Genomic DNA, 21,245 nt, shown 5'->3' with positions numbered 1-21,245 from the left:
GCTCTGATTCCATTGTATTTTGAGAGTGACGTGTTTTTGAGACCCTGCCTCTCTACCGGAGCTGGCGTTGTGTGATCTCAAGTTGTTGAGCGGTGGAGTGGGGAAGGTAATTGACAGGCTGTGTATTGTTAGTAACCCCTGCTTGTGGAAAAAGGCCCAAATGGTGCAATCACACCAGAAAAATGTCGGAGGGCCTCCAGGTAGCTTCAGCTGGAGTAGTTTTGTCTCTAGTAGCAGCTGTGGTTTTTGGTTTTGTCTTACGTCTATTCACAAAGTTTTACTCACTCTTAATGCTAAATTGTTCTGTTCGTTCTCAGGATGAGCGAAATAGTGATTGCCCAAGATGCTCTTTGAAGAGATGATACGAGAGTAAGGGCTAGTTAATTGAAGTACTAATTGGGCAATATGATCTCACTGTATAGAGAAGATAAAACATTTTTCACTATACAGTGATGCTATTTATATTTGGGTTTCTCGTTGTACACGACTGTGCTCCAAATGCTCCTTTGCTTTAGGTCCCCCAAGAAAGCAGAGGGTCAATGGGCTGGGAGGGGGTCTAAGAGACCCCCTCTGCAGCTCCTATCATATTTGTGCTCCAGTGTATGGGAAGATAGAGGAAGATTTGGCAAGGAGGTTAGTTTAGTGTAAATACGCTGAACTGACTTGCATCTGTCTGTAGAAAAAGCACATATATCACACTAATTGTTTTACTGACCTTGTGTGCTTGATGAGTAGAACCTGTGTTAGATAACAGGCCTGTGAAAAACTCTTATCACTATGTCTGAGATTCCTACTTTGTGGTGAGGAAGAGCAGGAGGCTGCGCCTGCCTGAAGCCCTGAAACGCAGGTGATATTCCAGCGGGGCTGAGCCGACCAGCTGCTGTCACCTCTGCCCGGGAGCTCAGGTGCAACTTCAGAGATCCCCCAGGAGAGAGGGGACTAAAATAAAACTCGCATGGCTGTCAAGTTTTCATTATTCCTTATATCGTGATATTCACTCGCTGGTTGTAACCTCCTCACCGTGCCAGGAGGCTTCTAAGAGCAGAACAAACAGTACTCGTACTCATTCATGTCAAATAGGGAGTAATATTGGTCATTTACCTGGGGAACGCTATGAGCACAAGGTCTTTGCTCTTCCCTCAGATTCTTCTAAAGCCCCTTAAATTTTGAGAGTCAGAACCCTCAAAAGTTTAAAGCAGGGATGTTAACTAGCAGCCAAATTGAGAAAAGCGCATTAAAACCATGCCCAGCAACCACATTTAAGAATGTATTTTGATCCGGAACGGCAAAGTGCAACAATGCAAAACCCAGTTGCTGTCGCACCAACCCAATACACAGCAAAAGCCGCTACAAAGGCGCGCGCTGTTCCGTGCCGGTTTTACACGACAAATAAAACTCGCTCTTTGCAAGGCACTCGTGGCCTCTGGCTCTTCTTGCGGCATGTATGTGTACTAATGGAGCTGTTATAGTTGAATTAGTTTTTACATCTTATAGTTGAAATTAGTTTTCTTATGGTTGAATTAGTTTTCTGTTTTGCAAACCGTATCTAAGATTCTTGGTTTTGTAAACTATATAACTGTATCTAAGATTCTTGGTTTAGTAAACTGTATCTAAGATGCTGTATCCAAGATTTTTACCTTATTTTGAAGTTTTCGGACTGTGTCCAGGGAGATGTGCATTCAAGCATGGTCTTATATAACCGTACCCTATTCTTCGAATTGACATAGATTTATGACATATTCTCTTAAAACAGGTAACTTAGAAATAACTGATAAACATGCGAATGTTACTTCTTAGATAGACAGTTTGTGTTAGAATAGGTGTGGAATATGCTAATGGTTGTTAAGAGTTGTGATGAATATGTATGTAACTAAGTTGTACAAATGTAGTGAGTTTTGAATCGGTGTTCGAAGCTTTGGGTGTGAACCCCTGGTTTCCCAGCGCTGGAATAAAAGCACCGCATAGAACTACGTCCGTGGTTGTGTGTCCTGTTTCCTAACAGAGCGACTCCGGATCGCCGCTCCGCACCGCGGGCACCGGACCCGGGTTGAGCTCAGCGCATGCGCAGAAAGCGCGCAGCCAGGTCCGCCCGCGCATGCGCCGGGATGGCGGCGAGGCCGCGTGTGGGGGGGGCGGCGGGGCGCTGACGCATGCGCGGCGTGAGGCGGGTGGGAGGCGCAGGGCCGCGGCGGCGGCGCTCGCTGAGGGGAACAATGGCGGCGGCGGTGGCGGCGGCCGGCGGGACGGGGCCTGGGGCCGCCGTGGCGGTGAGCGGCGGGCCCGGGCTGGCGGCGCTCTCCGTGGCTCGGCGGAAGGACGGAGGACCCAGCGGGAAGTTTTGGGAGAGCCCGGACACCGTGTCGCAGCTCGACTCGGTCCGCGTCTGGCTGGGGAAGCACTACAAGAAGGTGCGGCCCGGTGGGGCGGGAAGGACGGGGAGGCCTCGGGGGGGTGTTTAACGGGTCCTTTGTCAGCAGCGGCTCCCCGGGGGCCCCAGCAGCGGCGGGAGCCGCTGCTGGGGCCCCCGGGGAGCCGCTGCTGACCCCGCGTGTGGTGTTTTGTACTTATGCAAGTTCTCAGATGTTGCCCTGTTTCTCTTCCCCGTAGCTGCTCGTTCTTTGCGTTCTTTTCCCTCTTGGATGGTTTTATAAGTTTCTTTCAGTGGCTCTTATGAGGAAAGGCTGAGGGAGCTGGGGCTGTGGAGCCTGGAGAGGCGACTGAGGGGTGATCTTATGAATGGTTATCAATATATAAAGGGGGAGTGTCAGGAGGATGGAGCCAGGCTCTTCTGGTGACAAATGGTGACAGGACAAGGGGCAATGGGTGCAAACTAGAACACAGGAGGTTGCACTTAAATATGAGGAGAAACTTCATGGCAGAGCCCCAACCCAGGGGGGCTGTGGAGTCTCCTTCTGTGCAGACATTCTAGCCCGCCTGGACACCTTCCTGTGTAACCTCATCTGGGTGTTCCTGCTCCATGGGGGGATTGCACTGGATGAGCTTTCCAGGTCCCTTCCCTAAAATTCTGTGATTCTGTGAACATCTAAGCCTTGAAAAATTACTTGACGTGAGCTTTCCCGAAGACAAATCTGTTTGTCTAGGCAGTTTGTAGCATTAGCCGGGGCAGAGCCGTCTCATGGGGAGATGCTGGACAACCTCAAGGTGCCTTAGTCTTGGTATTTACCACGGATTGACCGTCCGCCCGGCCATTCTCCACCACATTTGGTGTCAGTAACCTATGCACAGGTTTTCCCGTCACTCCAGGGGGGTTCAATGGGATTATTTGTGTTATTGCCCTGAAATGGTTTGTGATGTGATCCACACGTGTTCCTGGTGTGTTTAACCGGTCCTTCCACATCGCTCCTTCCAGCACCGCCAGCCCGGGAGGCGGCAGCTTGAGCTATTCGTGTCGATAAGGAAGTTCTAACCTCAAAGTATATACTTCAGTTTTTCTTTGTTTTCATCGTGCTTCTCTGCTGTTCTCAGCTTCTGGGGAGGAGCGTTCTTTCATTTCCATACCTGAATACCTCCAAAAACACAATAAAGTTTTGTGTTAACTTGGAACCTGCTGTTTTGCAGCAGAGCAAGTCGCCTTGTTAAAAATACTAACAGTTCTTGTCCCGTGCCGGTGCGAATCGTGACCCCACGCGAGCTGGTTCTCACCTCTTATCTTGCTTGGGAGTGGGAGCTTTCCTTCTGTGCACCAAAGCAAAACTCCTTTATTGTAATTGGTTTACACTTATCGGTGTTACTGGTTATAAAGATTAGATAGCTCTATTTATTTCTGAAACACTGGAGGGTAATTAGCATTGGGTTAAGAAAAAATCGTGACCAAGCAAATTTCAAAATGCGACTGTATCAAATACTTCTGTAAATTATTTTTGTTTTGGGAACTGTTACTGCTCGTGTTTAAAGATGTGTCCTTAATGCTCCAAAGGGAAGCGTTAATACCTTTCTGACATGCAATACATGGACTCTAGTTCATCTTACGTTATTTTTCTTTGCGCAGTGGATACCTCACTGTTGATTCTGTTTCCTGTAGTTCAGGTGGCAGCTTTGCTGTAGGTGTATGGCTGTAGGTGGTGATTACCGCTGACTTTTGCCCGCTTTGTGCTCTAAAGGTGCCCGTAGGGATAGGACAAACGCTGAGGGGCTGTTAGTGACAGAGAACAAAACAGTTCATCCCAAACTTCCTCCTGCTGCTTGTTTTTATGTAACCAGTGACATCAAGGTATCCACTGTCAGTAGAAATCTATAGCTCAAAAGCAAGCCAGACAACTCGCTTTTTACTGTATTAATGCTCAGTGATGTCTAATATTGTGTTGTTCAGGTAGTTCCTTTGACATTAAGCAACAAATTACTCATGTTATAATGGCTCGGCATAAAGCAGAGTTATTTATTGTATTTAAAACACCTTCCTAAGCTAGTGTGGGGCTTTGTTTTGTATGTGTATTATGAAGGACGCACAAACTGCCCTTGAGGCCCTGAGGACTGTTCCAGCGTGCTCATCACAGCCAGTTCAGTATTTTGGTGTGTGGGAGTTCAGACTGCTCGGTGGCTCCCAAAGCTTCACCCCTGAGGCAGGACATTGGAAAACTGGTTTATTGGGGGCGCAAGGAGGAGAGTGTTTTGTTTTTTAAAGAACAAATGGAGTGTTTGCTTAAAGGGTGAGTTAGAGGGGAAGATATGGGCTGTTTGTGTGAACTGCAGAGTTTTGGGAGGTATCATCCCTTGGAAATCTGGGTGGGTTTTGGAGTAGCTGGGACTCACTTCCACTGCTATCAAGTGTGAAAAATAAGTGTTCTTTCCCTATTAAGGGGTGCGGTGCAGTTGCTGCTGGGGCTCGTCTTTTCCTGCAGGAGGTGACGCTGGGCAGCAGCGTGGGATCCCTTTGTACCTTCTATTAATAAGCCCCAGCCTGACAGCGAGGAAGGACGAGTGTTTTCTTGGCAGCTGGGATGGAACGGTTGTTGTGCCTGAAAACGCCTGTTTGGAGACACCTGCTCGCTCACCAGGAGCCGAATTAGAGGAGCTGTGGTATCTTTGGCTGGCGCTGACTTCTGTCTGCTAAACTACCAAGTATTTCTGCAGTGACACTGTGATTGAAGCCGAGGGAGGATTTTCTCTGCGTTTGCAGCCCTTTTGTGTTCTCGCCTTTAAAAAAGGAACCGGGCTTATAAACCGAAATCCGAGTATCTTACAGTTGGTTTTCCTTTCCCTGTTATTTAGTGATCTGAGCTGAAATGTTCTTTGTTTGGGGGAAGGAAAGGATTTTGTGCATCAGGGCTGCAACACAGAGCTGTAATGTGGTTATTTGAGGTCAGTAACCACATCAAACCGGGTGTACAAATCTGTCCCTGTGACAAAGGTTTTCCAGCGCGGCTGCAACGGCAAATCTTGCTGGCGAAGGGCAGCGATTGCTCCTGTTAGTGGTCACCCTCTTATTCTTGAATCCTTTGAGTTCTGACTGTGCATGTTTTTTGCTGCAGGATACGGGTGGGTTTGTATTTGTAATCGACGTGGAAACATTAGAACAATCTTTGCTCTGTCAACGAGGCACTTGAACAAAAACCCTCTCCTGCCCCAGTGTGTGTCTGGAATGGGGCATCGCTTCTGCCTGCTGGGATTTGCTCTTTAAAACCTTTCTGTGCTGCAGAATCGTTTCCTCGCAGGTGTGTTGTGCCTCTGTGGTCCCCACGGATCCATCAGGAAATCATCGCACTGATTGTGCTGCTTTAAAGATCCGCTGGTGTTGCTGGGTAGTGTCTATAAATGTACGAGAGGAGCCTTTTGTGTTTCCTTTGGAAGGGTTTTTCTTTCCGTCATTGTTTAGGGGGAACCTCGGGCAAAGTAACGAGTTTCCTGTATGAAAAATTGCGAGGTAATGACAGAGCTAAATAGAATCGAAGGTTCCTGGTGTCTTCATTTCCAATAGCTTCTAGCAGTCCGTGCCTCTGGCAAGAGCTAAAAACAGGATCTGAAAGTAGAGGAATAAGCACCTGAAAAATCTTGTGTGTCTAAGAATACACTTTCCAAGGCTTATTCTCATGTATTTTTTTTCCCGAAGGAAAACATTTGACAAAAATACCGTAAATCGCTAGAAGGATCCAATGTCCTCTGGGTTGAGGTTTTGGCCGAGGTTGCGGTTGTGGCTGCTCCAAGTCTTGGTGACTCTTGCTTACAAGTGACAAAGAAACACCATTAGAAAACCCTCACATTTGACTCTTTCTCTATTGATTTGAATTTTCTGGGTTTGTTGGATGGCGAATAAGCTCCTTTTCTGATCTCTTTTTCATCAATTATCTTCCCGTGGTTTATGAGCTACTTAAAGTAGAAGTTGCAGAACCTGTGGCTGTGTGGGTTGAGAGGTGGCTCAGTGAGACTCCAGGTTTGGGGACTGGGGGTTGGTTTTTTATTGGTTTTAAATGATGATAAGTACAGCCTTGTTTTATTCATGGTTAGTAGGAGCTATCAGTGCTTGCTGCCCTGTTGCACTTTATGCATTTTTGGCGCTTTATTCATTTTAAATATTGTGTTAAACGTGGTGCAAAAAAGCTTCAAGATTTTTAACCCGTACAAAAGTAGCAGTGCGGGGGTTTTTCTCCATTAAATGAGTTACAGCGGTTGTGAGGGTTTTCTCTTTGCAGTGTTGCTGGGATGAAGGCTCTTAAATAGCTGGGCTTCAGGTGCAACCGGTGGCTTCGCTTTTTAAACATGTTTAACATGTACGGCCCGTGAATGTGTGCGAGACCAAAGCCGTTTTGGTGATAGAAACGGGATTATTTAATACGAAGTCTGGCACCTGATGTGCTCTCCTTTTGTCTTCCCCTTTGTGCAAATCCCGCATCTGTGGTTTAGCAGACACCTGGTTTGTCTGCACATTTTACCCGGTACTCGTTTGATTGCCTTAAAACTGGCCCAGCTGAACTAAAAGCTCAGTTTTCTTTATTGTAAGATGGTCATGCAAAGGTTGAATGTGCAAAGCGATGGGAGCTTTAGGGCGATAAGCTGACACGCTGCGTCTGTGCACAGGCCGGTGTGACAGCCGCTTCCTTTGAAACTACACAAAAAGTAATAAGAGATGAATATTTCATGACCAGATATTAAAATACACAGCACTATCTGTGTTTTGGTTATCATCCTGCTGGGTTTAGCAGCCCTTAGGATGCTGATAAAAAGGTTTTTGGCTTATTTAGAGGTGGGGGTTTAAGTATTTCGTTGCTGGGGAGTTTTCCCCGTGGCCGAGCTGATGCGCAGCCTGGGCTGGGTTTTGAAGCGAAGATTGGGGATTAACGGGCGCCCGAGCGGGGCGCGTGCTCCGTCCCGCCTGGGAATGGGAATTCCAATGCAGTGTTGTCTGGATTGCTCCGGGAGCTCAGCTGCAGCGCACAGAGCGTCTGCCCAAAAACAGACAGGAAAGAGTTGCTGGCTGAGAGGGGCACGAGGGTTTAGAGGCTTTAAAAAGCCCCAAAGTCTTTATCAGCTGGTTTCTAACAGCAATAAAGGTGGTTAGAGCTGCTTCTTGACGAGCGCTGAAGCACCTGGCATCTCCAGCTCGTAAATTGTCATGTAAAATCGGCATGGAGAAGCGCCTTTGTAGCGGCTTTTGCTGTGTATTGGGTTGTTGCAAAAGGAATTGGGTTTTGCTTTGTTGCAATTTGTCATTTTGGATCAGAATACATTCTAAATGTGGTTGTTGTGCATGGTTTTAATGCGCTTTTCTCAATTTGACTGCTAGTTAACATCCCTGCTCTAAACTTTTGAGGGTTCTGGCTCTCAAAGGAAAATTTAAGGGGCCTTAGAGGAATCTGAGGGAAGAGCAGAGACCTTGTGTTCAAAGTGTTCCCCAGGTAAATGACCAATATTACTCCATATTCCACATGAACAAGTATCAGTACTGTTTGTTCTACTCTTAAGAAGCCTCCTGGCACAGTGAGGAGGTTACAACCAGCGAGTGAATATCACGATATAAGGAATAATGAAAACCCGACAGCCATGCGAGTGGTTTTATATTCCCTGCTGTGATTTCCCCTCTTTCATCTATGCATTTTATTAGAAGTATCACAATGTGTAGTTTGTCACAAAGGATCGTTTTCTCTCTTTGTACGTGACATTCTGTGTAACACCAAATGGATGGTCTTAGGATTAATGTGTAGTAGTTGATTACAGAAGGAGTTTGTAACGTTGCTGTAGAAAGCTTTGGGTGCATGTGGGCCAGAATTAGTCCGTTCCTTTATTAGGAACCACAAATCAGATTGGAGTCGTTAATCCCTATCTGTAAAGCACCAGCGGCCGCGCTGAACTGATGATGATTCACAGATTCGTGCTGTATTTGAAGAGTAAAGCTTGAAAAGTGTTTGTCCTTGGTGCTCCTCCTGTGCATACGCTCCCCCAGCACTCAGGGATCCTTAAACCTTCCAACTGTGCTCTACAGCCGAGAAAGTCGTCTGGGGAATGAGTAAACCTGTCTTCATGTTTAATTCTCCCCCGTCCCAAGTGACCATGTGTGTTTTGTCCTGCAGTACGTCCAGGCAGATGCTCCTACCAACAAAACGCTGGCCGGGCTGGTGGTGCAGCTCCTGCAGTTCCAGGAAGATGCCTTTGGGAAACACGTCACCAATCCTGCCTTCACAAAGCTGCCTGTGAGTATTTGGGGTAACCCGCGGCTGTTTGAGCGGTTTGTTCTGTTCTCCGCCGGTATCTGTGCTGCTCACGTGCTCCTGGGTTAATGGAACATCTGCGCTTAGTCTGAAGCTTCTGTTGCCGCGTCCTCTGGACGGGGTGGAATAGCACACTCTCCTTAAAAGCAGATTTTCAATGCAATAAATCTTCTTTTCTATACATTGGGAAGTGGTTTCCTGAATACTGTGGAAAGGTTTTGATTTCTGGTAAAATTCTGTGTAAACTTGTAAATTTGAAGTCAAAGCTGTTTGGACTGCTGCTTCCGAACCTGAATGGATAACAAGTTCCCACTGGGCATTTCTGTTGATTAAACTTTAAACTTGTCATGCTGCCAGCTCTGAAAAACGGCTTTACCGTGTTCCTTAATTACCTGATTAGCGCAGGAGAGTTTTCCAGTCACTGACAATACTGGTATGTAGAAACAATAGCCACTTTTTAAGGAAGGTATTTAAAGTTCAGACCTGGCACGTGGTTGGCAGCAGTATCCTCGTTGGCCAGTTTAGGGTTTTGTGGGCCAAGACAACTGTTTGAAGTGCGTACGTAAGCATTGTGGACACCAGCAGGAAGGTCTTTCCATATCTTGACCGCAGAATGTTTACTGGGAACCTGAGACCGTGTAATCTCGGGTTCTATTTAGATATACATTAGAAGCTGGAAATATTTAGAACTGATTACAATGCCATAAGCTCAAGCTGTTCTGAAAACTATTGAAAGTTCTCCTCACTTCTTTGGTCCACCACTTACAGAATAATATTTTTCATTATTTTATGGTGATTTCTTTTCCTATATGTTTTGCTTTTGTAACTCCCTTTGTGAGGAGTGTGAATCCATGCGTGTTTTTTCCAGAAGAGGGATTTTCCAGCTTGTTGGGTGAATCTCTTGGTCCTTAGGAACGCACAAGGAAGCAGCACAAGATGCCATTAAGACGGAGCTCGTTATCTGTTCCGTTCCGATTGCCTGATATCTCAGCGATGATGAGAAGCTTTAGGGACAGAGACGAACATTGTGGTGCTTTATTTTCATGTGCCAGTGTAGACAATAAAACCGGACCCATATTCAACAAGCTGATAAACCATTTGAGTGTTCTCGAGTCTTAAATAAATTTGTCTTATCTTAAAAATGGCTCATAAAGATCTCAGCGGTATTGTAAATACGTTGTTCCTGTGTTTAACTATTTTGCTGTTCTGAAGGTCTAATCTGATCAAATTGAGTTTACAGCAGTTGTGTCCCTTAATTACTTCTGACGGAAGAGAACTCATCAGTGCATCTTCTTTCGTATTGTTTTAATGACAAAATGCAATGTGCGCTCTTAAGAGGAGGTTAACTTCACTTCTTTAGACGTTAATTCAAGGTTCAGGCTGCTCAGGAGGCTTCGTTATCCTACCATAGCACGTTGGGGACATGCAGAATGCTCTGGTTGTACAGGACGGTGTGTGAGGTGGGCAGAGCCGTGGTGCGAAGGGATGTCTCAGGTGCCGCTGCTCATCTTCAGACGCGTTGAAAAGCTGTTGCGGGCTTCCTGAGGGCAGCTGAAAGAGGTGGAAGGTTTGTAGTTATCTTAGTGTTGAGCATCACCATGTTCCTGGCAAGGGAGGATGTGAAGCTGGAGAGGCGGAGCAGGTCGTGCATGCTCTGTAGCTCCAGTTGCCTGCAAGAGTCCTTGGTTTGGCTGACAAGTACCCTCACTAAAACCTACTATTGAGGACGTGTCAAACCAAGGTCGTCCTTCCAGTTCAAGTCAGAGCCTTTACATTTATTTTTTTAGGATTATGCAGTGTACCTCATGCTCTGGAGCATCTGGAGGGTTTAAAAGGCGTTCAGACGAGGTTCTCAGGGCCGTGGGTTAGTGCAGGAGTTAGGTTTGGGTATGGTTGGACTCAGTGATGCTCGGCGTCTCTTCCAATTGAAGTGATTCTGTGATCTGCAGCGCTGGAGCAGACAGTGGCAAAGAGACTCTCGTCTCTTCCGTCAGTATTTGAGGTGAACCTCTCTGGCCTGGGCAGCATCTGCATCACTGCAGGCTACATCTGTTTGCAATAAAGCCCAAACATTTTACTTAATGCGTTGGGTGGGTGAAACAGAGCTGGTGTTTGAGAGAGGGTTGTTAATTCCGGGTTGAAGCTCCTGTTCTTGGCAAGGATGCTGTACAGCACAGGGTCTGGGAACAGATCGAGAGGAAATGAAGGGCTTGCACAGCTTGACACTAAGTCAGAGTGCATGTCTTCTCGTTATTGCATTTAAATACATGGTGTCTAATCTTACTGATGCTCAAAAAAGAAAAAAAAGCTGATTAAGTCTCTTAAAGGCAGTTTTGCCTGTTTCAAATAAATGCTACATGGGTTACTAGCTCTTAAGATGACACATGGTAAAGCCAGTTGATCTTAATTGCCTTGTTATGGTGGATTTGGGGTAAAAATGTTGAAGGGAATCTAGTTTATTGACAGCAGCATGTGTTCTGTGGAACAATTGCAGTGCCTGATTGTTAAAGCAATTGCCTTTCGTGCTGGTAGCAACAGCCACAGTGTAATAAGTGAATCTTGCTGGAGTCCACTGACACTTTTAAAAAGTGATTTATGTCTGTGAAAGAGATTTGTTTTTCATGGTTAAATATCGGCTGAACTTCTTATGCGTGGTAGTAAAGCCTGAACTTGCTGTTGTGGCTGCGGTTCCCGGTGCTACCGGGGACTTGGGGTCCCTGAGCCCTTCCCAAACTGTCCCAATAATGCAGAACCGTCTGGCCTTGGCTTTGCGAGGTCGAAGGTGAGCTGCCAATGGATGAGGGTGAAACCACAGCAGCAGCCGCTGACCTTGGGAAGGGGACATTGGGAACAACAGCGGGACTCACAGTTTCCCAAAATGCAGATGAGACGGGCGTCGCTGCCGTGATTTTGTTCTGCTGAGATGTCCGGCTCATCAGCACAAAGGGAAAGGTCTGTCCTGGAACACCATACATACGCAGGACAGCTGAAGATATGGAACAGCAACTTGCATATTGCTGCAAAAATATCCTTTGCAACGCGTCTTCTGGCTTCACATTGAGATGTATTTCTTTTTCGGCAGCTACACTTTGTTGTAGTTCAAACTTCTGCTCGGGGACTGTTCCATCCGTGGAGGACGTTAGTTTGCTAAGAATAGCGCTGACGTTCGTGCACGTACCGCGTGGCAGCTCCGAGCTCTGTTGTTTCTGTGTGCGGTGGGGCTGGGAGCGGATGGTAGGGCAGCGCGGTTCTGTTCCTCTGGAATGCTGCTCAAGGAGCTTTTCGGTGTTGTTCTTGGACACTGGGCTGTTTGGTATCACAGAACTGCTTTGCTTTCCACCAGCAGCTCTAGAGCCAAGACTGTCTGTGTTAGCAAATACTCCTGAGGTGTAATGTAATTAACTGTAGAGAAAACGACCTGTTCTGGTCTAAAAGTAAGCCAGATCAGAAGTATTCCCAGCGTGGAAGAGCTGCCGGGAAGGCCCTTGTGTCTATGCGGTGTCTCCAGCTTTGCGCTTTTCTGGCAGAACCACAGAATCCCAGCTTTAAGGGACCCCAAGGACCATCTGGTCCAGCCTTTCCTGGCACAAGCCCGGCCTAGACAAGCTGGCCCAGCACTGTCCAGCTGAATGGAGCTTTAGGAGCTGCAGTGAGTATGGAACTCGGGTTTTAGATGTTCAGTTCTGATTCTTTTAGTCCACTTAATACAGATGAAGAGCTTCTTAACTGACCGCTGCAATTTTTGGTTTAATTTACTGTAAAATGGGTGTTTGAAGCATAGTTTGTATTGCTGGTTTACAGCCATGCAAGGGATTTTTGCAAGCAGCTCAGCTAAGGAAGGACCAGAGTTCTGCTTGCAAACTTGACAAATTTGACTTAAACCAAATGAATTTTATCTTCTCAAAACATCCTTAAAGAAGAACGTAAGACTCCAAAAGTGATCAATCCAAAAATTAAACTATGCATTTGATCAGTTAGATGTCTAAAGCTCAGCTAACAAGTATATATTCATTAAAGTAATGGCATAAAAGTCAATGTCACTGTGTTCTCACTTTTCTTTTGGCTTCTAGGCAAAGTGCTTCATGGATTTCAAAGCTGGAGGTACATTATGTCACATTCTTGGTGCTGCTTACAAATATAAGAATGAACAGGGCTGGTAAGTTTCTACTTCTGATTTCCACACCTTTTGCATGAATTTGAGCACACGAAATGCCTATGCAGACTACTCAGAGTTTAATACTGTCTGGAGAATCGGGCAGGCAAGGGAGTTGGAGATGGGAAGAGGACGTTTTGGCCTGTTTTGCTGACGGTGGCTTTTTTAAGATACACCCCTGCACTTCTAAATTTAAAATTGTCCAAGTTTAAGGTCTTGAGCCTAAAGATAGTGAGTTAATTACAAACTTGAGGCTTTTTTTGCCATTTATTTGCTGTATGATTACCCAATAGAATCACCGTTTCCCATCTGTAAAATGTAAATCTTTATTATTATATAGGGTTGTAATTGGGAAAACATGAAGGTGTTTCATAGATACAGATAAATGCTCGGTTTTCCATCACTGATCGACCTCCATAAATGAGGAGTGTAAGTCATTAGAAACATGAACCACGTAGCTATTGACAATAGTATTAAAGCTGTTTGTGGCACATCCCAGCGGTGTTTGAACGTGCCTTTCCCCAAGTTATGACCCTCTTGCCCAGCCAGCAGTAGCGCCGATGTTTGAGAACACTGGAGAAAATCCGAGATAGATAAAAGCAAGCAGAGATTGTTCTCGTACATGAATGGAAATAATTGCTGGTCTGATGAGAGCATTCCTGGAATTGCCTGTGTTTGGTATCCTCAAAAGCAAATTAAAAGGCAAAAATGAAATGGCTTTAGTCCGGTTGGTTGTAGGAATAAGCTGCTGTCAGGATTTTTCCTACTCCGATATTGCCGACCCCTCGGACATGATACACGTTGCGTATCTTTCAGGAGTGTCTTGCCACCTCTTTGCCTTAAGATAAAGGACTTAAGAGGCTCCTACTTGATGAATATTGAAACATTCTGATTTAGTTTTCCCTAACAAATCTGGTTTTTGGTCTTTGAAACATCCCAGCAAAGCTCGGCTGCGTTTTCGCCTCCTCTCCTCTCCGCCTCTTGCCGATTCCTCAGGAGTAGCGGGTAGTGCCTCGTGCTTGTGCATGTGGGACGTAGAGGGACGTAATCCTTGAATTTAACTCTGAGGATCAGACGTAGAGCTTGGAATGTGTCCTCCACTCACTCAACCAAATAATATGTGCTGTTTTGCCTGAAACGTGCTTGATTTTTTTATTTTGTTTTTTTTTTTTAATGGTATGCATTGTCGCTCTTGCTTAACCTGTTTGTGAATGATCTGTCTTATAGGAGAAGTACCTTTCCTCGTCATAATAGGTATGTCTGAAAAAGGCACTTACCCAGTGCAGCTGGACATACCTTGTCTGTCTCTGCAGGTCCAGTAGCTGTTGGCTAAAACCTGGCACAGGGTGTCATTGAACCAGGGCCAGGAAGAATTAGGGCTCCTATTATATTAAAATGGGCAACTGAAAAAAAAAAGTGCTATTTCTTAATATATTGACGTGCTTCTCTTAAAGTATGGGTTTCAACAGGAGGCAAAAATTGGGGGAGAAGCAGATTTTAGGCAAGCAAATGTAAATGAGTGAAGTGTCTGTTTCATGGGTACTGAAGACTCCAAGAGGTGTCCAGGAAAATGGGTTTGGTTGTGGTTTTTTGGGCTTTAAACTGTGACACTTGAGCAGCATCTGGTTTATATACGGACTGTGAAGCTGTCAGCGGGGAATACTGGAACAGCGGATTGATCTTGGCTCTAAAAATCCTATGATAGGTGTAAAATACTTTCTGAAGTGAACTGACAGGCTTCTCCACGACTGGCCCTACTTCTGCAAGTCTGTGTAAACTTTGCCCTGCAATGCTGTTTAAAAAGGTCATACATTTATTTGAAAAAGGAAATTCTAATAAATATTCCAGGGTATTATCTTTAAGTCGTTTGCCAGGTCCTTAGTGTAAAGGGAAGGGTCTGTAATGCTGCGTTGGGATAGACACCGTCATTCACCCATAGGGAACATTGCTGCATATTCACACCTGCGTGGGCAACTTTGTTCTGAAAATGTTTCAAGTGAAGAAAAATGTGTTGGTCTGAGCTCCAGTGTCTTTGTTTGACCGAGCGGTGTAATATCAATGTGCTGCTATCCTTGGCTGGTGGTGGGTTTGTGCCTAAAAATCGGCCTTGCTGCGGTTTATACCCTCATTGTATGTTTATAGACTTTAAAAATGGATGTGTTGCTGGAAACAAGCAGGTGTTTAAAAGAAACTGTCATTAGATGCTGGCACAGGAATAAATTGGTGTATATTAATTTGGGGTGTTAAAGAGTCTCAGTCACTGCACGACAATGACGTGTGTGGCTTTTCCACTGCATTACATGCCCAGGGTGCCGCTTATTTTACCCCAGTTAAGAGCATTTTCAGACTCGAGCAACGGCTTTTTCCAAACCTTGGGAGGTACAGAAGCGCCCCAGATAGTCTGTTACACCCGAGAGTCAACAACCTGATTGTCTCAACATTTTATTGTGCTTTGCAAAGGCCGGATCATTCTGGGCCAGCCCAGAGGGTCGGCTTCCTGGGGGTCACCCCCAGATCCTTCACTTGATCCCATTATCCCGGACTTGCAAACACGGCCGTGGTCCAGGTGGATGCAGCAAGATGCCTTTGGGGGCTCTTGTGGTTCTCCCCTGGAGAAAGTCCCCAATTTTGTGTTACCCGCCCCCATTTCTGATAGACACTTAAATCTGCATCAGTATCTCAAGAATTTTGATGACCTGGTCAATGAAGCAGCAAACTTTAAAGTACCGGAGTCCAGTAAGACTAACAGAATGCTGCCCCGGCTGGTGAGCCGCGTGTCTGCTGGGGGGTGAGAAATAGCTTGAAAAATCTCAGGCAAACGAATCACTGTGTTTTTCCTGGGTTAGAATGCGGGGCCGGCGGATGGTGCAACTCTGAGTAAGAGGAACGTGAGAGCTTGTTAGTTAATTTTCTCATCTAGTTGTTGAGATCCATCGTGAGCGTCCGATGGCGTGTCTGTAATTGCAGGGGGGTGCGCAGCCCTGCTCGGGGCTTTTGCTGGACAGGGTCAAGCTTCATTTTTCTGAAACATTTCACAAATCGGTTGCGTTTTGTTCCTGCGGTTCACTGTGATTTTTCTCGCTCGTGAGGGCTGACAAGTGGAGCAGAAATCTTTGCGATTGCGCTTTAAGTGTTCTCAGGGAGCTGCTGTGCCGTGCGGTTTTTGATACGGAATGTGAAAGATTCTTTGCCGAAGGAGGAGAGTTGAATTTAATATCTGTGAATTGTTTTCCTTGCCAGGCGGAGGTTTGACCTGCAGAATCCATCCCGAATGGATCGCAACGTGGAGATGTTCATGAACATCGAGAAAACACTAGTGCAGGCAAGAAACCCGTTCACTAACGATTCAATAGCTTTATATGTACCTCTGCTGTACATTTTAGGGTGTGTTTTAGACACTCTCACAGGCTTTATCAAACTGGTTATTACCAGGAGAGAGCAGATACCAGCTCTGTGGAATCTAATTTGAAGTTGGTTGGGATTTTAACTGCCATGTGTGAATAACAGAACATGTTTTTCCCAACTCTAAAACCAAACTTGGTGTGTTATATACTCAACATGTAACTTTCAGATGCTTGTGAAAAATTGAAATAGGAGGGATGGCAAAGATAAATGATACTCTTCTAAAAAACTATTGCAGTTATATGGTGGTTTCAGTGCCTGATAGAATACATGTTAAAACACGGAATAAAATGGATGTGGCGCTAGTTCCCACGACCTGTCACAAGCTGACCTGTGTTCCTTTGGGGCTTTTCAGCCATTGGTGATCTTAATAGGAATGTTCTGATTTACGTCATATGTGGCTGAGTAATTTCTTATTTAACTTGTTATTCTCTCCACCAGAACAACTGTCTGAGCAGACCAACCATCTACCTCATTCCAGATATAGAGCTCAAGTTGGCTAATAAATTGAAAGATATCGTCAAACGTCACCAGGTAACTCTTGGATAGCACATCTTACACCAAATGTTTTGGCAGCTGGGAGATAAGGTGGAATTGCCCGACTTGAGCATGTCGGTTACATCTGGATTGTGTTTGACAAGGCGGCAGCAACAGGTCACTGAAGAGCAGAAGTTTGTGAAATGCCATCACATCAAGCAGAAGCTGTTTGTCCAAATTTGAGACAAAAGAAGGTCAAATGTAACACAGCTGTTCTAGATATGCAGAGGCAGCGTTAAGGAAGCTTTAATTTTGGAATGATTGCTGCTTTTTTTGCCTTGTTTTACTTTGTTTCTCGCTTGTGCTGAGCAGAGCACAAGCAACAACGGTCTCTTGCTTGGTAGGTGGTCAGCATGTTTGCCACCATAATTTAATAGGCTAACTGCTGAACCAAACAAGACGAATAGCTTCATCTCTTAAAAATATAAACACTCTCTTCACTCATCTTGAGAGAAGTACCCTGGAATGTGAGCTCTCGATGCTCTGATAGGCTTTCACGTTAGGAGAATTCGCGGCCATAGCCAAAATAAACTGTTTCTGTTGCAGATTAAATGTATTTCGTGTGTTGTGATTATGAACGGTCGTCTCAGCTTCAGTTGTGTAATTTTCCACAAGCTACTCCTCGTTACTCAGCTGATTCGAGATGCTCGCTATTGCTTCAGCTGGAGCTAAGGATTCGGTGTTCCTTTCAGGAGGGAATCCCGCGGTGTGCTCGGAGCGCGCTGTACCAGGAATGGTTATGGGGACTTTGTTTCTAAGGGGACATGAAGAACTGAAAACAGAAGTTTTGTCTGCCCTGCAGACAAACCCCAGCCCTCGGGTGCCTGTTCTCTCTGCTCTGAAGCTGAAGTTGTTTCTTTCCAGTAGTCAAATGCTTCCTGATTTTCTTAATAAATGTTGAGGATTCCTCTGGGAAGAGCCAGAATAATAATGTAGGGACTTGGAAGTAGGTAATGCGTGAGATTTAGCATTGATCGGCTCCAGGAGATGCTTTGGGGGTCGATAACTCTTCCCTCGTGTTCTGTCTGTAGCTTCCAGTCCCGTTCAGCTCAGCAGAGGCAGGAAATAAACCTTACAAGCTGTTGACACCTTTCAGAGGCTGTTTTAGTGTCCATTTATCCATCCCTTTGTTTCCAGAGGAGGTGGCATCCCAGGGAGGCCTCCTCTCCATCTCTTGTGTGTTGGGTTTCTTAAAGCTCCTCAGGAAACAGATGAAACTGGCTGAGCTGCTTCACAAAGCTCAGACTAAATGTCTGTAAGAGCCTCGTTGGCTCACGGGGAACAGAGGGAGAATTTTCATTGTTGTTCTCTAAGTACTGAGCAGCTTCTTCATTCGCATTAGGGATCTTTCTCTTGGAACGCTTTTCAATTCATCTTACTTTCCAGCTTGCTTTTTGCTGCTCAAAGCCCCCTTGGCCCAGATCAGGAGTGCTTGTTGGGATAGGAGCTCTCGCCCTTGGCCCTGGTGTCACTGCTCTCCAGACATCGCTACTGTACCGCAACCCATCTTCATGCATTTAATTGTCCTCCTTTGGACGTTTGCATAGTGTTGGCTGCAGCCTATCCCATGTGCCTGAAGTCCTTTAAAGAAATCTGTCAATTATTTATGGAAGGTAAATTTTGAATAACGTTTTCGTGCAGTTCCAAACGCGTTCCAAAATATAACAGTCTGCAGACTGAATTTCTGCCGTGCTCGGCAGCGGCTCTTCATGCACAGGGACCAGAGGTGTCTGCCGCACGAGGGGAAAGACAGAGCAGCGTTCGGTATTTATTTAACAGATATCTAATTATATAGTAGATTTTCTTTTGCATGACGATGTAGTTCAAATAAATATATAATCATGGCCTTTATTCGAAGGTAGAATAATTACTTTAGGCACCACTGCTTGTGGCATCTACATGAGGAGAAATATCTGTTACTTCTCACACATCAAGAATACATTGTCCTGAACCACTGAGAAGCAGCAGTGTGCTGGTCTTGGAGTATTTCACAAACAATTACATCATGTTAGTGTTGCTGCTTCTAATTTATTCCCTTTGTTCTATGGTTTAGGAGGGTTTTATTGAAAGGATGAGTGGCAATTCTGTCTCTTGATACACAGCCTTTCATGAATAGTAAGGATGGTTTGTTCAAGGCAGCAATTTCTACTGAAGTTTCTTATAGACTTTATCTTAGTACTACTTAGAGATCGCTTTGGATCCAAGTGTGTACTTAGTGAAAAACGTTACAGATGCTTTCTTAGAAAACATTGGCTGGTAGGTGTGTATGAACTGATAGTTCACCAGAACTAGGAGGAGAGAGGATCTGAGGTGCAAAGAGATAGGGATGACAAAGGAGTGTGGCAGCAGTCTCTTAAAGGAATTGCCATTTTTGGACGCTTTGTACTCGCGTTGAGGTTTGCCCTGAGTGTGTCTAGGCTGCCTGAGATGTGGGTAAAAAGCAGCGACTGAGAAGTTTTGGGAGATCCGTTGAGGGTTTCTCATGTGTTCTCCTCTCTTCTCCCCCCTCTCCCACAGGGAACAGTGACTGAGGAGAAGTCCAAGGCCACCCACCACGTTTACCCAAGTCCTACCTCAACAGATGATGGTAAAGTTGCTTCACGCTTCTAAGTGGAAATAGTCTTATAACTGAGTTCTGTCAGCACTTACAGGAACTTCTGCGCGGTCGCAGAACGTTCCTAACGTGCTCCTGAGAGCCACCGCAAAAGTAGTTCCAGCATTAACGACTCCAAATAAAGTCGTTGTGTGTCCAGCTTCTAACTGCTGGGTGGAACAATCACATTGTTAATTGATGCAACCTTTTCCACTCAAGATGTGTAACACTGACTACTCTTGGTTTGCGTTGGAAATGGAGATAATATTTTTTGCTGGATGCAAGTAGACATTTTGTTTGTCCCAAATCACTTGGGTAAGGGTAGCACAGATGCTGAAGTACGTGAGAATTGGAAAACTCTCTGCCATGTTCTCTGTTAAGCTGGGAATGCTGACACATAGCATCGCATAAATAACAAGTAGACCTGATACATGGAGATTCTTTGCTTTATTGTAATGCATTCTGCCTCTGTACGAAGGCACAAAAGCGATTTAACAGCTGCATCCTTCACCAAATAGCAAAAAATCGCTTGGAATTGTTTTTATCTTAACTACGTATAATTGTCTAGTGGATTGTTGCTGTCAAGTCTGAACTTCCCTGACATAAATGAGGTGGTTTTGGATACGTGCTGGTATCCGCTGGCCGCTAGATGGAAGTGTTCACCGCTGTGCAGGGCCCCTCGGGCTGGCTTGTGCTCTGTTCTGCTGTCATATCCTGCCCAGCCACAGGCTTCTCGTGATTCTTCACCCCTTCACGTTCTAGAACAGGGTTGAGATTGTAGGTCCCGTCTGTCTCGTAGTCGGTGAACACGCAGATGTGCTACCGGAGCTCTTGTAACCCTGATTGCGCTAAGGGCAGAAAACAGCTATGGACTCAAGCAGCATCACTTCACATCCCAAGGGTTCCCTTTAATCCTGCTCTGGGCCGTGTTCTCAGTATTTGGGTGGGTTGTGACGTCGTTTCAGGTGTGCAGGTTAGAAGAAAAAAGCTTTAAAGCACCACTTGGAGTATTTACCTTCTCGCAAAATCGCCAAACTATTGGTGTTGCTCAGTGAGTCTGTATTAACGCCAAGTCCTTATTAGCACCGCTGTGAAAGGAGAAGGTGGAAATCCAAGCTTTGTTAGACTCTTGCAAGTGTTTTATTAAAATCTGTTTCACTGCCTTGACATTCTGCCTTCAAAATTGTATTCTGTCGAAACTCGCCATCCCTGGAGGGCTGGACAGACGAGATGAGGTTCCCAGGACACGGGGCAGTGCCGGGGTGGGTTATGGTTGGACTCGATCTTAAACATTGTTTCCGACCAAAATCTCTGTCAGAGATTATCGCAATAACTTTACTACACCTATGGAAAAGCAAGATAGTGTTGAATGTGCTTGACAGCCTGAACCTGATGCTCAATCTCTTTTCCCTTTGCAGATGAATGGTTGAGACCTGTGATGAAAAAAGACAAGCAGGTGCTGGTACACTGGGGCTTTTTTCCAGACAGGTAAAGCACACCCCAAATCTTCAGTTTGTCGAAGGAAGAGTGTTGATTAAAACTTGCAATTAGGAAAATCCATGTCCTCAAACAAGTGGCTCCTTTAGCTCACCGGGTCTTGCCTCTCCTGGTAGGGTTGCTTTGGGGTTACCCGCCCTGAACCCGCACGTGGACTCCTCTGTACTTGGCTCTTGTTCTGTAGAATATCACGCCTCGTGCTGGCTGTTCTAACAACGTAACCCAAATATACAGCGCCGCATTCCTGTGGTTTTGATATTGAATGGTCACACGTCACTGTTTATATTACAAAACAAACGGTAATTCCCTTACGCAGTGCAGCCACTCAGTCATTTAGTATTGCCGTTGTTTTTCCTCAACGTCCGAGAGTTGGAAAGAATGAATCTGTGGTTTAAAGCTGGAA

At 45.5% G+C, this 21,245-nt stretch overlaps 1 protein-coding gene across 1 annotated transcript in view; it reads left to right on the top strand.

Moving 5' to 3' along the window:
• Positions 1 to 2,150: 2,150 nt before the first annotated feature.
• SMARCC1 (SWI/SNF related BAF chromatin remodeling complex subunit C1) overlaps positions 2,151 to 21,245 on the top strand; it is a gene marked incomplete at its 5' end in the record, with an annotated part of 74,068 nt that continues 54,973 nt past the window's right edge. The window contains 7 exons of the mRNA XM_080340538.1: positions 2,151 to 2,408; positions 8,523 to 8,642; positions 12,731 to 12,816; positions 16,054 to 16,135; positions 16,657 to 16,749; positions 19,270 to 19,339; positions 20,764 to 20,833. Of these exons, the coding sequence (XP_080196664.1) occupies positions 2,151 to 2,408; positions 8,523 to 8,642; positions 12,731 to 12,816; positions 16,054 to 16,135; positions 16,657 to 16,749; positions 19,270 to 19,339; positions 20,764 to 20,833 (779 nt within the window). The remainder of the gene's footprint in view (positions 2,409 to 8,522; positions 8,643 to 12,730; positions 12,817 to 16,053; positions 16,136 to 16,656; positions 16,750 to 19,269; positions 19,340 to 20,763; positions 20,834 to 21,245) is intronic.

The sequence above is a fragment of the Nesoenas mayeri genome (genome assembly GCF_963082525.1).
Source record: "Nesoenas mayeri genome assembly, chromosome: 2".
Taxonomy (NCBI): domain Eukaryota; kingdom Metazoa; phylum Chordata; class Aves; order Columbiformes; family Columbidae; genus Nesoenas; species Nesoenas mayeri.
This window is presented reverse-complemented; position numbering and strand designations above follow the sequence as displayed.